Consider the following 14,227-nt stretch of genomic DNA (forward strand, 5'->3'; position numbering starts at 1 on the left):
GGTGGGATCCAGACACTCGGACAGCCAGAAATGTATCCCCAGTAGCCTCATATACACCCTGTAGGGGACTGAATTCATCGTGACGCACATCTGGCTCAAGAGCAAGGCTCCGCACAAGAATATCCAGGTAGATACCTACACAGGCACGATAGGAAGAGCCTCGCAAGGCTGGCGGAACAAGGAGCAGGCTTCTCTGCAGAAGGAATGCCCTCGCTTGGCTCCTCCAAAGCTCCGGCAGATGGCCGGCGATGCCTCCCCTCACCGATCCCTGCCACCCTTACAAACCTCTACAAACTCCCAGCTCGCTGCCGACAAATCGGTTGTCTAACAACGGGCTGCCCATCCCATTGACCAACAAGCCGACATGCCCCGGTCCAGGCGCCCTGGAGTGACAGACCAGGAGGCCTGATCCGATCTTTTTCAGCTTGTTCAGCTTGTTCAATATCGATGGAGATTCTCGAGCACCCAACCGAGCCTCTACAATAACAGTGCCCGGGCTCGGTGCGTGGCCGCAGCCATGTCCTCGTCGATGCCCAGACCCAACGAGCGCCCCTCGAGCTCAAGAAATACCCCAGCCTCTACCATTCCCACCCCAGACTTCGTCAGCGACGACACGCCCATTGCGCAGACCCGCACGTCTCGCGAAATCGAGTCAGAGGGCGTCGAGCTGCGGAAACTGCACCACGCTCCTCCAGAGGCGGAAAACACAGCGGGGATAGAAGATGAATTCTCAGAAAGCGACAGCGATGCCAGGGAGGACGAGGGCAACGAAGGATATGTCAAGCGACGCCTTCGTAGGACCGCAACACACTCAAAAGACTACACGGACGAAGAAGAAGCCGCAGTGGTGCGCAAACTGGACCGCAGGCTGGTCGTCTTCTTGGGTTTTCTCTACCTGTTGAGCTTCCTCGACCGCTCCAACATTGGCAACGCTCGAATCGCGGGGCTGGAAACGGACCTCGCCCTCTCGTCGGCGCAGTACGATTGGCTCCTCACGGCTTTCTACATTACCTACATTGGCTTTGAGTGGATGATCCTGCTGTACCGCATCCTTCCCGCCCATATTTACATACCTCTGTGTGTGCTCTCGTGGGGCCTCGTTGCCAGTCTACAAAGCCTAGCCACCTCCTTCGGCCAGCTGCTCATCCTCCGTGCCATCTTGGGTATCACCGAAGCCGCTTTTGGGCCCGGCGTGCCTTTCTACATGACGTACTTCTACAAGCGCTCCGAGCTGGCCTATAGAGTTGGACTGCAGATCTCGGCCGCACCACTGGCGACGAGCTTCGCGGGGTCACTAGCATGGGTGATTGTCAAGCTGAGCCAGAATGGGCCCATCGCTCCCTGGAGGGCACTGTTTCTGGTCGAAGGGTTCCCGTCCATCATCACGGCCGTCGTCGCCTGGTATTGGATCCCGGATTCGCCGTCCAAGGCGCGGTATTTGACGGCCCGGGAGAGGAAAGTTGCCGTCATGAGACTTGGAGCCGAAGAAAGCAGCCATGGTTCTTCTCATTCGCGTGAGCCTTCGCACGCCTCCTCCAGTGCAGCGTCCTCGCTGGCCCAACGGCTCAACGTCAAAGAAATCCTCGCCACGATCCTCGATCCGAAATCGTACCTGACCGCCCTCATGTTCCTCAGCGTAAACGTCTCGTTCAGCTCACTCCCGGTCTTCCTCCCCACCATTATAAACAGCATGTCCTTCTCCCCTCTAGCCTCCCAGGCCCTGGCAGCTCCACCGTACCTTTTCGCCTTCTTCTTCGTGCTCATGGTGGGCCGGTACAGCGACAAAGTGCCCGACTCGAGATCCCTGTTCCTCATGGGTGTTGCTCTACTCAGCGCCGTATCATACGCCGGGATGGCCATTGCGGGATACTTGCACGAGTCCCTGGGCGAGGCTGGGAGTATCACGATCCGCTACGTCGGCGTCTACGGGGCCGCGATGGGTCTATTTTCATCCGTCACGCTCATCATCACGTGGACGCTGAACAACCAAGCCACCGCGACGGGCAAGGGCACGGGTCTGACCATTCTGAACATCATAGGCCAGTGCGGTCCGCTGATCGGCGTTCATCTGTTCCCGCGTACCCAGGGCCCCTTGTACGTCCAAGGCATGGCCGTGTGTGCCGGGTTCATGGCTGTGGGAGTTGCCGGCTTGGCCGGTGTGTTGAGACTGGTCCTGCAGCGCGAGAACAGGCGGAATGGTTTTGGAGAAAAGCAGCAGCCTGGACTGGGCGGCGAGTATGAAATGGTGAGCAAAGAGGACGAAGATGGCGAGGCAGGGCCTCTAGGTCAGCGAGACGGGGATGATGCTCAAGAGACTTTGATCGGCGGAGCCATCAAGATTAGAGGTGAGAGTTCGGGATTTCGGTATATGCTCTGATGACCTTTGGGATGACAGGGGAGTTATGTTGGGAGTAGATCTTTTGCTCCTGGCTCAACGCTGGATAGATAAATGGGATGCCATATAATGATGAGCGCTTTTGATTTTTGGACATTACGAGAGTGGCTCATCATGGGTCACTGCGCCCTTTGATCTCTAAAGACGCAACGGAAGAAGCTCGAGATTCAGTGTCAAAGTAGGTCAAGCGACTTTCAGTCCTCGACAGTGCTAAAGCCGTTATGTACAAAATTATGGACGCCAGTGCGCTCGTCTGTTGGATCTGGATGATGTGGACTGCTCTTTCCTCTCCAAGATTCATCCTCGCTTTTCAGAGGTTGGGCCCCCTGGGGGCACAAGCAATTGACAACCCTTTCCTCCTCTCCTGCAAAATGTCGAATTTGAATTCGTAAATCTCGGTCATTAGGGCAGGCCATCCACCTCTTACTTTTGCTTGCCGTCCTGCTCAGCCTTCTCCTTGGTCATCTTTTGCATTTGCTCCATTGTCAGGTTATGTTTGTCACCACGGGTAGCTTGTTCGCTTTGAGAGGCCAGCTCGGGCTTCCATTCTCCTCGACCAGTTTTGGCTTTCTCGACGCTGTCGGACTTGTGGCGTTCGATGTCGGCAGCTCGGCCTTCGTTGTCTGTTTGTTGTCGCATCCTGAGGTTAGCAAGCACAGTTTTCATTTTATGTAGGGGGGGTTCAAGGGAGGTTCGGTCTGGCTTCAGCCGGGTTGAGGAGTGGTCTTGGTCGAGGGTGGGATGCGTTTGCAACACATACGAGCATGGTCTTCACTCAATGCCAGACGTACTGACGAGGTGTGAATGGCTGCAATTGACCTAAATGAGACCGCTCTTGCAGCAGTCCGCAGGGAAGCTGATGACCGAGTGAGGTATGACATTTTGGGAGGGAAATCTGGTTCTGGGAGCAACGGATGGGCGTGCAAAGAGATCTCGAGCCGACCTGGAGTCAGTCTGAAACGGTTCGTTGGGGGACGGAAAAGCGTGGAATTCACAGCAAGTGTAGATGGAGAGATGTTCAATGAAGCTTTAGTGAGAGGTGCTCGGGGAAAGACTTCCCTCTGCTTTGCCAATTGAAGTCTTGCCGAGTTTGCAACGTACTGGTCGCCATAATGACGTAGTGAAAGGACAATCAGCAAGAACGTGACCTGCCGTCATTTATTACAAGTGGCAGTCAGTGCCAGTCAGTGCCAGTCACCAGTCACGGCTATCATCGCCGAATAGTCCATTTGGAAAGAGCGAAGATCGCCAAAGGAGAATCGGAAGAATCGTCATTGGTGGGCGCCCGGAAGTGCCCCTCCTGGACTGTTCCTCCCGCCGCTTTTGCCTCGCTCTCCGCCAGTGCCCACTTGAGGAGTTATCACAGCTGCTCGACATCGACAATCCTGATACCACGTCGTCCCCTCCAGCCTTATCTAGGGCTCTTTGTAACGGACTTAGGTATCCTATTGGCTTATACCAAGCGTGCACTCCAAAACTGACGAGGGTTAGGCGGCGAGGTGGATGGACTTTGGGAGTGACAAGATGGAATGGATGGTGATTAAGAACCATGAGTTAACCGAACGGGGTTTTAGGAATCGGCGTAGTTCTCACAATTCGGCCTCGCCATTCTACGAGGATGTTCAGGGTCGCTAGGGAGACTTGATCCATATGGACAGGGACTTTCGCCTCTTCGGTCGCTGCAAAAAGGCACAAGGCGTTCTTTCACACAACAACCACTCCCAGGCTAGATACCTAGGTATATATAAGGACTAGTAACATGGCCAGTCAAGACACGAGAAGCTGTGAGTCAGTAGTTATTTTAGCCCTTGGTTTAATCATGGGCAGCCGCAAATCACATAGGATTCCCATTGCATGAGGCTTAAACATCGCATTTCCTAGGTAAGTTGTAAAGATTGGCGACGAGCCTTTACACCGCCCGCACCTTCGGGTACAAGGAATCAGAGGAGTCGACTTTCTTGGCAGCTCTATAGATGCTCCACTTGAAGCTTCTCTGGGGAAAGAACTAGCGACGACTAACCGAATCGATTGACAAGCTCTTCCCAAGGCCCTAAGAGCCCGTACCCCCACCAGGTGACCAGGAGCTGGAGGCTCTACTGCTCCGCCTGGAAGTCGTCTGAGCCAGTTATAGCAAACTTCTTGAGACTTTTCAGCCTTGATTTGCTTGGCAGACGCGGGCTCAAAAGAAAGTCCCAAACAAAGGTCCGGGCTTCACTCCAAGCTGGACACACCTCACCACCTTGGCACCACTGCCATGGCGGTTTCAAGCCCTAGGGGAACTGGGCTTGATTCTGCGCTGCCTATCTGGTGGCAGTCGTCATATTCAGCGTACTGGCGTCCTGCAATAGCTTCCGCAAGGCAAATCCAAGGATAGCTATTAGCAGCAGATGTGCGCCAGGCCTTACTCGAATGCAAGAACCTTCCTCTCTTGCAAAGGACTCTTCTTTGTTCCTCGTAGGGGCTCTTGCGAATGGCAGCCAACGCAAATCCTCATACAACGTCCTTCATCAATAGCTCTGGCAAGCCCTCAGAGTGGAGGAAGAAAGAGCAAGTGCGCCGTCAACATCAGCATGCTGCCAGTGTAGCACACCAACGGGGACAGAGGAAGAGACTGCCACGGTCGCAGAGCCATCCTGCCCCTGCTGCCAGCTCTACCGCTCTGACAACTCCAGCGCCTCGATCAGATCTCAGTGGCAGCCTATTCGATCCCTTCGATGCCTTTTTTGTGAACAATCTCTCTGTACATGCGCAGAAGATGTTTCAATCCGGTATGTTTGTGGCCTCCTGTGTCCGGAGTCCCGATCTGATTTACAGCCATCATCGATCAATGGCCGTCCTTTGCATTGTCAAGCAGAAAACAAGACATCGACAGATGGCGATCCTTCACGGTCAAACATGCGCTTGAGTCTCCATATCTGGTGCCGGCAATCGCCTACGCAGGGTCTTCCTATTGCTATTTCTTTGGATCCCGGGACCCTGCTGCAAAATTTCATCGCATCAATTTCTATCACGAAACCCTGAGACAACTTCGAGAGGCGATGCTCAGACCAGACAGTCAATGTGGGGATGCGATGCTTCTGGCAGTCGCCATCCTGACCATCCACGGCCCTCCTAACGACATGCAAGCGCAAACCCTGGTAGACTCTCAGCAGTTGAGAGATTACGAGTATTACGGCAGCAAAGTATGGGAACCTACTCACTTTCAGGCCTTGTTGTCCCTGGTGAAACAGAGAGGGGGACTGCACAAAGTCGGCATCAACTCTCTAGCCGGCATCATCATGACGTGCGTAATATCCCCCGTGTCTTCTATACTTGCTCACAGCTCAGGATTGATATTGCTGATTCGCTTTCGGTTCTGAGGGCACCTGCTTTCCCTCTCTTCTTCCCTCCGAGCCCCGTACTCCAGGCTCTCCGCCAGTGCCGCAAGCCTGACAAGCCCAATTCCTGCCACGGTTTTCGGTTCCTGAGGAATAGGCACCTTGGTCGACGACTTCTGTCGATCATTGAGGACGTCGACGCCTTACTCGACGCTTATGACACCGTCCTGACAGACCCTGGTTCTAGTATAGATTTTGGGCAATTAGTCGCGGCGTGGCGCATTTTGCAGCACCAAGCACTGTCACTGCCAAGTGGCGAGGATCTCTTGTTCAACCTATGTCGGGTCGCGATCATAGTTTTTCTAGTCGAATGCCTCGAGCCTTTGCCAGTCATTGGCGCTTTCCACCGCAACGGTTCACGAAGGCTGATGCTGTTGATTGACGAGTGTGATAAGCGAGAGTATTGGCAAACGTCTTCGAATACGATGCTCTGGGCAACTGTGGTCGGTGGTTTCGTCAGCCGCGAGACGCCTCTTCGCTTGTGGTACGTCGAACAGCTTCGTGGAAGTCCAGTAACGACGACTGCAGAGCATTGGGACAAGGTTTTGCACTTGGCGGAGGCGTATCTTCCATTCAGACATCGACAAGCGCAAGGTTGTCAACAGTTCTGGAGCGAAGGATGCAGTCGGCTGGCGCTCGCCGATCCATATCTGAGAACAAGCTAAGAATACGAACGCACCGTGACACTGGGGATGCTCCGCGTGAGTACACGAACACCACCGATCCGACTGTCCAATGCCCAAGCATTCTACGGCCAACATGGTAACGTGTTGGTATCCAATTTTTACTGCTTGTCCATTGTGCACAGGCTGGCAGAGCTCACGACAACAAAGTGATGGCAGCAACGGCAGAGCCGGCGGCGACATTCAGCACAGCCCTACCTACAGAGGATGAAATACATCGACCGGGCTGGAAGAGACTTCCTTGGAGGCGCTGGACGCCAATATCGGTGGCTGGGTGGCTGTAAGGCACCAATAGATACCATCTGCAGACCATGGTTTCCGCCCCTATGGAGTGGTTCGACTTATTCTGGGTAAGGCAGAATCAGCTTTCGTGATAATAGTTCTTGCTGTGCTTGTGCAAGACAAGGTCAGGTCTGCGCAATGCCTTGGCCATGGGAAAAAGTCTTGATTCTGTTCTAGATTCAAAATGCATGTTTGCAATCCACAAATCACGATCCAGAACATGGCCCGCCCCGACTAGCCTGGTGTCGAGACTTTGGGACTTTGGTATTCTGCCCTTTCCCTGGTCGGCAACGTCAGTTACTAGAGCCTCGTGTTCGCTAGTTGACTTTCATGCTACTACTCAGCCGTGACTGCAAGACGGCACTGATATCTGTGTCAAGTGCTAAGGGAAGCCCGGTAGGCCCCTGCATGAAGATGTGCGGCCGTGGATACGGTCCCAGCATTGCCAGAATGCCAGACATTGTTAACATGGCCAATTCTTTGTCCCACGAAATGGTCATGCGCAGTCAATCTCTTTGTTCACCCCGACTACGATGTTCGAGCATGGAGAGAGTCAGGGAAAGTATGCGGTGGTGTCAGAGGCTGCGTGGAGTAAGTCTGATCGTTCAATCCACAGAACAAGACTGATGAAAGGAAGGCCCTCCGCCAAAAAAACAGGCAAAGCCCGTCAAATACTGGGCACCATTCTCGACCAGATGGCCTGCTCTTACCCTGTTCTTGCTGGCCATGTTGGCCTGTATTGCCGCTCTGGAGTATGGTATTCGCTCGGGCCTGACGCTGGAAGAGAAAAATCAGCAACAGAATCACAGCAGGCTGAAGAGGCAGGATGCAGATGTCTCAAGCTTGCCAGCAGCCGTGACCACAACATCAGCAATGACAGAGACACCTTCGACCGCGCCTTCAGTCATCTCGACAACTACGACGGCTGAGAGCACGACACCGCTGACCGGTAGCGCCTCGATCGGTGCATACATCGACCAATCTACAACATCAAGTTCAGACAGATCCTCCACAACAGTCTCTTCCACCATGCTACCAGTTTCATCTTCAACGACAGCATACGTCAAGCCGATCACCAGCCTGTCGACAACGACTGGGGGAGAAACTGAAACAATGACGATAGCGAGTGACACCACCCCATATATTCAGCAATCAGTAACCACCCCCGAGGTCTCTGAGACGCCCCTCATGGCCAGTGGCACGACCCCATATATTGTGCCGTCTACATCCACGCCTGGGATTTCGGCCACTCCGGTAATGAAGAGTAGCACTACTCCGTATATTGCTCAGGAGAGCAGCAGCACCGCCCCGCAGGATGCTGAAACCGAGACGACTACGGGATATGTCCAACAATCGACCACATCAGTCACCAGTCCTGTCCCCAAACAATCTTCCTCGACAAGGCACACCAATCCCTACACAGTACCTTCGAACAGTGCGTCCTCATTTACGCATACCACAACGCCTATGGCCTTAACTGGCTTGGGGACCATAAGGACTACAGAGCTTAGCTCTGCGCCTCTAACCGGCTCATTTGAAATATCTGGGTCGTCTGCTGGACAAATACATTCTGAAGCGTCGTCGATCTTGGGAGGAACACTCACCAGCAGCCTGTCTGCCTCTGTGTATTCTACCAATTCAGAAGCTGAGTCAAGCCCCTCGAAGACGGTTTACGGCGAAGGTCATACGACATCCGCTCCATCATCATCGGCTAAATCAAGCAACCAACAATTCACCGCATTGGTCACTTATACCACGGAGGATGCGTCAGGAAAGCCATTAACAACCGTTGCAACGGAAACATACGCCGTCGCAGTAATGACCGAGACAGTCTACGACTCAAGTGGCAAGGCCTCGACTTTGATCGCAACGTTGACGTCCTACAGCGGCACCATAACCCCCACGATCCTCGCTGAAAGTACATCTGTCCCAACGGACCCTCCAGATCACCAGAGAGCAGATGAAGTCGAGCTTGGCTTGGCCGTGAGCGACCTCCAATACTTCCGCGCCATATACCTACCTGTCCTGATAGCGGTTATCCTCAAACTAGTTTGGGCCGTTGTATTCACTTCTACTAAAATGATGGAGCCATTTTATCTCCTATCCAGAGAAAAGGGTGCATCTGCCAAAGAATCACTTTTGGCGGACTATTTGACCACCAGTGTGTCGATTGAGGATGCAAAGAAGATATTCCTGAGCCATCCTGTTGTCACCCTGGTGAGTCTCGTCTATCTTTGCCTAAGCGCCCTCCCCGCGATAGCAACGCAATCTACAACTGTGAGAGCAATTGCCTGGTGCAGAAGTCCCACCCTCATCATGGAACGATGCAATCCGATGTGGTATCTCAAGGTCGACTACGCCAGAGCCCTTCAAGCCGTGCTTTCTCTTATCGCTGTCATCATTCTTTTGGTGGTCATCCTGTCTATTCGCCGCCGCAGTGGGGTATTCTCCAACCCATCCTCGATTGCCACAATGGCTTCACTTCTCAGCAGTGAAGAATTCATGGAGGACCTGCGAAGAATTGACCAAAGATCAAGCCGGTCGTCCGCGAGGCAACTACTCGATCCATACAGATACATGCTGCGCCAACATCAGACAACGACAGGCTATACGAGATATGGGATTGTAAAGGAATCTGGACAACCGGAAGAGGTCACAATCAATTACACCAAACAGCCAAAGTATTCTGCTGTGACGCATTCACATGCTGGGGGGAAAGATGTGCACCATTCTCGAAGTACGCTGTCGAACCGATTCCTCATCGATACCCTCTTCCTTCTGTGCATTCTAGCACTCCTTGGCGTGCTCGTAGGCTACTATATGGATGGGCAGGATGATCCTTTCAACAACTATTTCAACCACAATCCCACGAGCTCATTTGTCCTCACAGCTGCTGCCAGTCTCCTCGACATTCGTTGGAAACAGCTTGAACGAGAGGTCCGACTCATGACACCATATCGGCGACTATTTCGCGGGTCGGCAAAGCCAGAGTCAACGATATTGGTCTCACAGAACTCCACGCCTCTGACTAGTATCTTCCAGGCGCTTTGGAGGGGAAACTTCTTTCACGCCTTTGTGGCCTTTGTGGCCATTCTATCTGATGTTTTGATTATTGCCATTGGCGGCGTGCCATTCAACTCTGCACAGATTTGGCTCGATTTTCTTGTCAGTATATACACCAGCTGGGCTATACTGGCCTTGATGGTACTTACTGTCTTCGCAATCTTTCGCTGGAGGGCTTTGAACGAGAAAATGATGCTGCCGCGAGAACCTACGAGACTCCTTACTGTGTGGCTCATGCTCTGTAATGAGGACAATCAGCTTCGCGACGAAATGCAAGGGCATGAAACCATGAATCAAAAAGAAAGAGACGACAGGGTCAAAATGAGAGGCGGGCTGTATTGGGCTGGTTGGCTCTCCCAGCCGGACGGCTCCCGGCGATGGTGTTTAGAAAAGGAGAGTGGACAGGCGTCAGGGATGAACATGATGTATGAACATAATTAGGAATAATGTCTTGTTGTAATATCACATTCTCAGCACATGATACTCAGATATCCGCTGCTTCTTCTGACCACAAGCCTTGAAGTATACTCGACATTTGAGGGATTCCGTAAAGAAGCAAAATCGGGTTAGACAGGTCTGAGACTGGAAATGGGGCGTTTCTATTGGACAACTTGATTCACTGAATTCAGGGCAGCAACATGATCTTCCGAAATAGGACAAGTCGCGATTGATCCCTGCTTCGCTCGTCGCGTTCAGGGACGCGCCTCCCTTTCCCCCCAAGAGCAAGAAAGAGCCTCAAGCGGGCAACATCGTCCACAACGGCAACCACAGCCCATTATGCTGCAGTCCCCGCCGAAGAGACGAAAGATCGATCCAAGTCTGTCGCAAACAAACAATGGCACCACGATCGATACCGGACACCCGACAACTCCCAGACGAGCCTCCTACCTCTCTCCCACAAAAAGTTCCTTGGCACGTTCCCATCCCCATCTCCTCACTCGATCTTCTCGTCGCGCAGTCACCGAGCCCAGGGGGAAGCTCTTGAGAGACGAGATTTTGGGGAGGCATGATCACGTTTCCGTCGAAGTGCCCAAGACGGTAGCCCCGGTTGCCCGCAGTCGAAATCTCGAAGTTTCACTCGACCTGTCCGCTACCAAGGCAAACGAAAACCCGTCGAAGGAAGAATCTACTGTGTTGTCTGAGGAGTCCACGACCAAAAGAGTTGATCAAGCTGCTGGCAACGAGCGCCCGGCGTTGAAGGAGCGTCAGCCTGCACAACGCACAACCTGGGAAACAAGTGGATTCAGCGAAGAGCCTGCTTCACCAGCAATCCTGCCTAAGCTGGTCCCAAGAAAAGAGACGGATGCGAGACCTGTTTCGCGAGGCGGAAGTGGTGAACCTGAGTTGCCTCCCACGCCTGTTGAGCTGGGTCTCAGCCCTGCGCCTGAACGACCTCGTGGTCTGGCGTCGAGCAGTAGCCCCAGGAGCTCAAAGATGAACAGCAAATCAGGTAGATGGAGAGCTGAATCACGAGGGCCCGTTACGAGCAGCCCTCTCAAACCCAGAGCTCCCCCTGCTGTCGAGCCCTACGATGTTGACGACGAGAACATGGATGATGACGTACAAGAAGCACCAGAGAGTGAGCTTGGCGAGGCCCAAGGACACAATGAGGCGATGTCTGAACGGCGTGGAGAACAAGAATCGGATCTGGAATCGCTGAAAAGAAGATTACAGCAATTAAAGAAGGAGAACGAGCAACTGCAGACAGCCATTGAGGATGACAATAATTTGAGCGAGGAAGCCGTTTCTATTCTACAACAATCGCTCGTTGAGGATGCAGCTCTCCGAAGCTTTGGAGACCTCGGCGATGGCGGCGAAATGTCCTCTCACTTAACGTTGTTCGCCCCTGGTAACCTGCAACTGACCGCTCGAACGGAGACCAAGGTAATCAGGGATCGCACGAAGATCATCCACGTCTTGAAAATCGAAGCACCGCCCCAGTGGCTTCCAGATGCTTTTTCTTGCGTCTTCGAAGTGGTTGTAGACGCCAAACATGCCCAAGTCGAACATGTGGAACTGAAGGAGGTAATGAGCAGAGCGCGCCTTACCAGGACAGCGAAGGGCGAGATCTTCAAATGGGTCAATGACCGTTTGGAACATCCTCTTCATCGACTTGATGTAGGCGGGCTGATCTGGGGAATAGGACGATGGTTCAGTGCTGCCGTGGAACGTGCTCAAGTGTTCCAGTGGCTGGACATCAAGTACAATCGGTCCTCGTCCGACGAAAGTCAACGGAACGAGGATGACAAAAACCAACAGTTGACTCAGGACAGAGCCATTGAACTAGCACGATACCTGGAGATGACCCAAATGGCGGCAGTTGACGCAGAAATGACTGTTACCGCAGGCGGCAAGAAATTCAGAAGGAAAGTCATGCTCTCCTGGGGGATTCATCTCGATTGGGCAGGTGGACTTTTGTCTGAAATCCAGATTTCTACCAGTGGAATTCCGCAGAAAGCCGAGCCTGGGTTGAGGACGATCTTCGCCAGCTTGATCCCGACCTTGGGCGTCAAGGGGGCATTTGAGAACATATGGACGCTGATCCATGGAGACGGCGATGAATTTGCATTGGGCAGCACGTTGAAGGGCAAGAAAAAGGGATGACAGCTGGTGCCCGATCTGCTGAATGACGAATACATGAATTGACGAACATTGCAAGATACCCCTTCAGTACTGAGCAGACCGTTATGGTAAAGTGGTGGCTTTGTTATGTATATCACAAGGACATGGCTCAAGAGTCTGCTGTCGCTCCGAGCTGGTCGATAGCCATGAGTGACGAGTGACGAGTCAGAACTATGAAGGTTCTCATTAAGGAGCTTCAAGGACCATTTCTTCTGTGTAGACATCACTTGATAGGTGTTTCCTATGTTTTGCTTCATGATTTGACCTCGAAGCCTACGACGAGACACATTGATCGAGTGAACAGGATGGATTGAGTAAGGTCAGGAACGAATGCCTTGTAATTAGAGGCCTCATGCATTTGCTGCACTGACTGAATTTTTTTTCATTTTTCATTTCTATGGCCTGTGCGCTGCCCTCGCATCCGTCCTTGGATCTGAGGGTACGAGAAGCCTCGACAACTGCTCCGAATACTTTGGTTGCGCGGGGAAAAAAAGGGCGACACTGCTCCGTTTTGCATGAACTCGCACCCACACCCACACTTTTTTGCCTCATGCCAGCCTCGCGCCATGGATGTCATGCTTCCCTTCCTAACCAGCATAGCTACATGATCTCCTGTAGCCGCTATCTCTCCGACCACCCTCCTTCGACAGTAAGCATCGTATCAAAAAGCACCAGGCCAAGTGCTCCCCCCTTGAGGATTGATTCCTTGGCCCCCGGCTCTGTGTGTGTCTGTGTATGTTTGCAACGTGGTAACAGGAGGAGGAAAACCGTGACACGTCTTCTTGTCGTTTGTCGGTGTCGTTGTTATTTTTGGGGTTATCCCTTATTTCTTCTTCGCCTCCTCGGCCTCCTCCTTGGCCTTGGCTCTCTTCTCGCGCACGCCGACGTACCGCGCCTCGCTGCGCGCCTGTCTCAATTTTCTGTACGCGTCCTCCTCGCCCTCGGGCAGGTCGTCCTTGCTGATCTCCTGGAACCCGTGCTTGAGCCCCACGCCGGCGTCGATGGCCATGACCCGCGCGACCTTGGTGGCGATCTTGCCGTCCTTCTTCTCCAGGGACTCGGTCGCCATCGTCACGTCGCCCTCAGACGAGTCGAGCTTCTTGTGCTGGCCGGACTTGCGCGGGAACAGGATCAGGCGGGCCTTGTAGGCTTGCAGGCGCGACACGTTGAGTTTGAGCGTCTCTTCGTTGGTGTCCAGGCGCCGGGCGTCGACTGAGATGCCGATCGTGGGTGCGAGTTTGCGGGGGATGCCGGCTTCCTGTTTACGACCTGGCGTTAGATCCTGCTGTAGGCAATTTTTTGGGGGGGCGTTGGGAGATTTGTAGGCATGGATGAGTGCAAAGAGGTGTGTGGATGTTCTCCCAAGACCAAATTCAGTCCCAATTTTGGACGCATGGCAGTGTATATGTTATCCCATTCCAATCTCTTTCTCGTTATTTCTCCCTTTCATTTCCGCTCTTCTCTCCCATGACCAGACCAGACCCAATTGAACTTCGCCGGTGAAAAAAAAGACAAGATGAGATAACGTACCTTCAATTCCATCAACGTGAACCCCCGACCGGCCCGAGCGCGGCGGTTGTACTTGATCGTAGGACACCTCACGACGGGCCTCAACTTGTCGACAGGTCTCGGAGCGACGGCGGCGGCTTTGGCCAGACGGGCGGCGCGGCGTCGAGACTTGCGGCCGGGCTGGTCAAAGTGCACGCGGACGCGGCGCTGCCAGTCCTTGTGGAAGTGGTTGTTGGGGAGCTGCTGGTTGTGCTTGATCGCCATTGCTGCGACGGAATGACGACGAACCCACCTGC

At 53.3% G+C, this 14,227-nt stretch overlaps 6 protein-coding genes across 6 annotated transcripts; 4 read left to right on the forward strand and 2 right to left on the reverse strand.

Moving 5' to 3' along the window:
- Nucleotides 1-517: 517 nt before the first annotated feature.
- Nucleotides 518-2,377, forward strand: Z520_00573 (uncharacterized protein; the record flags this gene model as incomplete). The annotated part of the gene is made up of 1 exon (XM_016771094.1): nt 518-2,377. The coding sequence occupies one exon, from the start codon at nt 518-520 to the stop codon at nt 2,375-2,377; it is 1,860 nt and encodes a 619-aa protein (XP_016638004.1).
- Nucleotides 2,378-2,818: 441 nt separating this feature from the next.
- On the reverse strand, nt 2,819-3,276 carry Z520_00574 (uncharacterized protein; the record flags this gene model as incomplete). Its single annotated transcript, XM_016771095.1, has 2 exons — nt 2,819-3,018; nt 3,156-3,276. The coding sequence occupies 2 exons, from the start codon at nt 3,274-3,276 to the stop codon at nt 2,819-2,821; spliced, it is 321 nt and encodes a 106-aa protein (XP_016638005.1).
- Nucleotides 3,277-4,865: 1,589 nt separating this feature from the next.
- Nucleotides 4,866-6,437, forward strand: Z520_00575 (uncharacterized protein; the record flags this gene model as incomplete). Its single annotated transcript, XM_016771096.1, has 3 exons — nt 4,866-5,163; nt 5,210-5,678; nt 5,723-6,437. 3 exons carry the CDS (start codon nt 4,866-4,868, stop codon nt 6,435-6,437), a joined length of 1,482 nt encoding a protein of 493 aa, XP_016638006.1.
- An 833-nt stretch (nt 6,438-7,270) lies between these two features.
- Nucleotides 7,271-10,241, forward strand: Z520_00576 (uncharacterized protein; the record flags this gene model as incomplete). Its single annotated transcript, XM_016771097.1, has 2 exons — nt 7,271-7,328; nt 7,375-10,241. 2 exons carry the CDS (start codon nt 7,271-7,273, stop codon nt 10,239-10,241), a joined length of 2,925 nt encoding a protein of 974 aa, XP_016638007.1.
- Nucleotides 10,242-10,577: 336 nt separating this feature from the next.
- Nucleotides 10,578-12,404, forward strand: Z520_00577 (uncharacterized protein; the record flags this gene model as incomplete). The annotated part of the gene is made up of 1 exon (XM_016771098.1): nt 10,578-12,404. The coding sequence occupies one exon, from the start codon at nt 10,578-10,580 to the stop codon at nt 12,402-12,404; it is 1,827 nt and encodes a 608-aa protein (XP_016638008.1).
- An 841-nt stretch (nt 12,405-13,245) lies between these two features.
- Nucleotides 13,246-14,195, reverse strand: Z520_00578 (uncharacterized protein; the record flags this gene model as incomplete). The annotated part of the gene is made up of 2 exons (XM_016771099.1): nt 13,246-13,680; nt 13,953-14,195. The coding sequence occupies 2 exons, from the start codon at nt 14,193-14,195 to the stop codon at nt 13,246-13,248; spliced, it is 678 nt and encodes a 225-aa protein (XP_016638009.1).
- Nucleotides 14,196-14,227: the final 32 nt, after the last annotated feature.

Source organism: Fonsecaea multimorphosa, assembly GCF_000836435.1.
Source record: "Fonsecaea multimorphosa CBS 102226 unplaced genomic scaffold supercont1.1, whole genome shotgun sequence".
In the NCBI taxonomy this organism is placed as follows: Eukaryota; Fungi; Ascomycota; class Eurotiomycetes; order Chaetothyriales; family Herpotrichiellaceae; genus Fonsecaea; species Fonsecaea multimorphosa.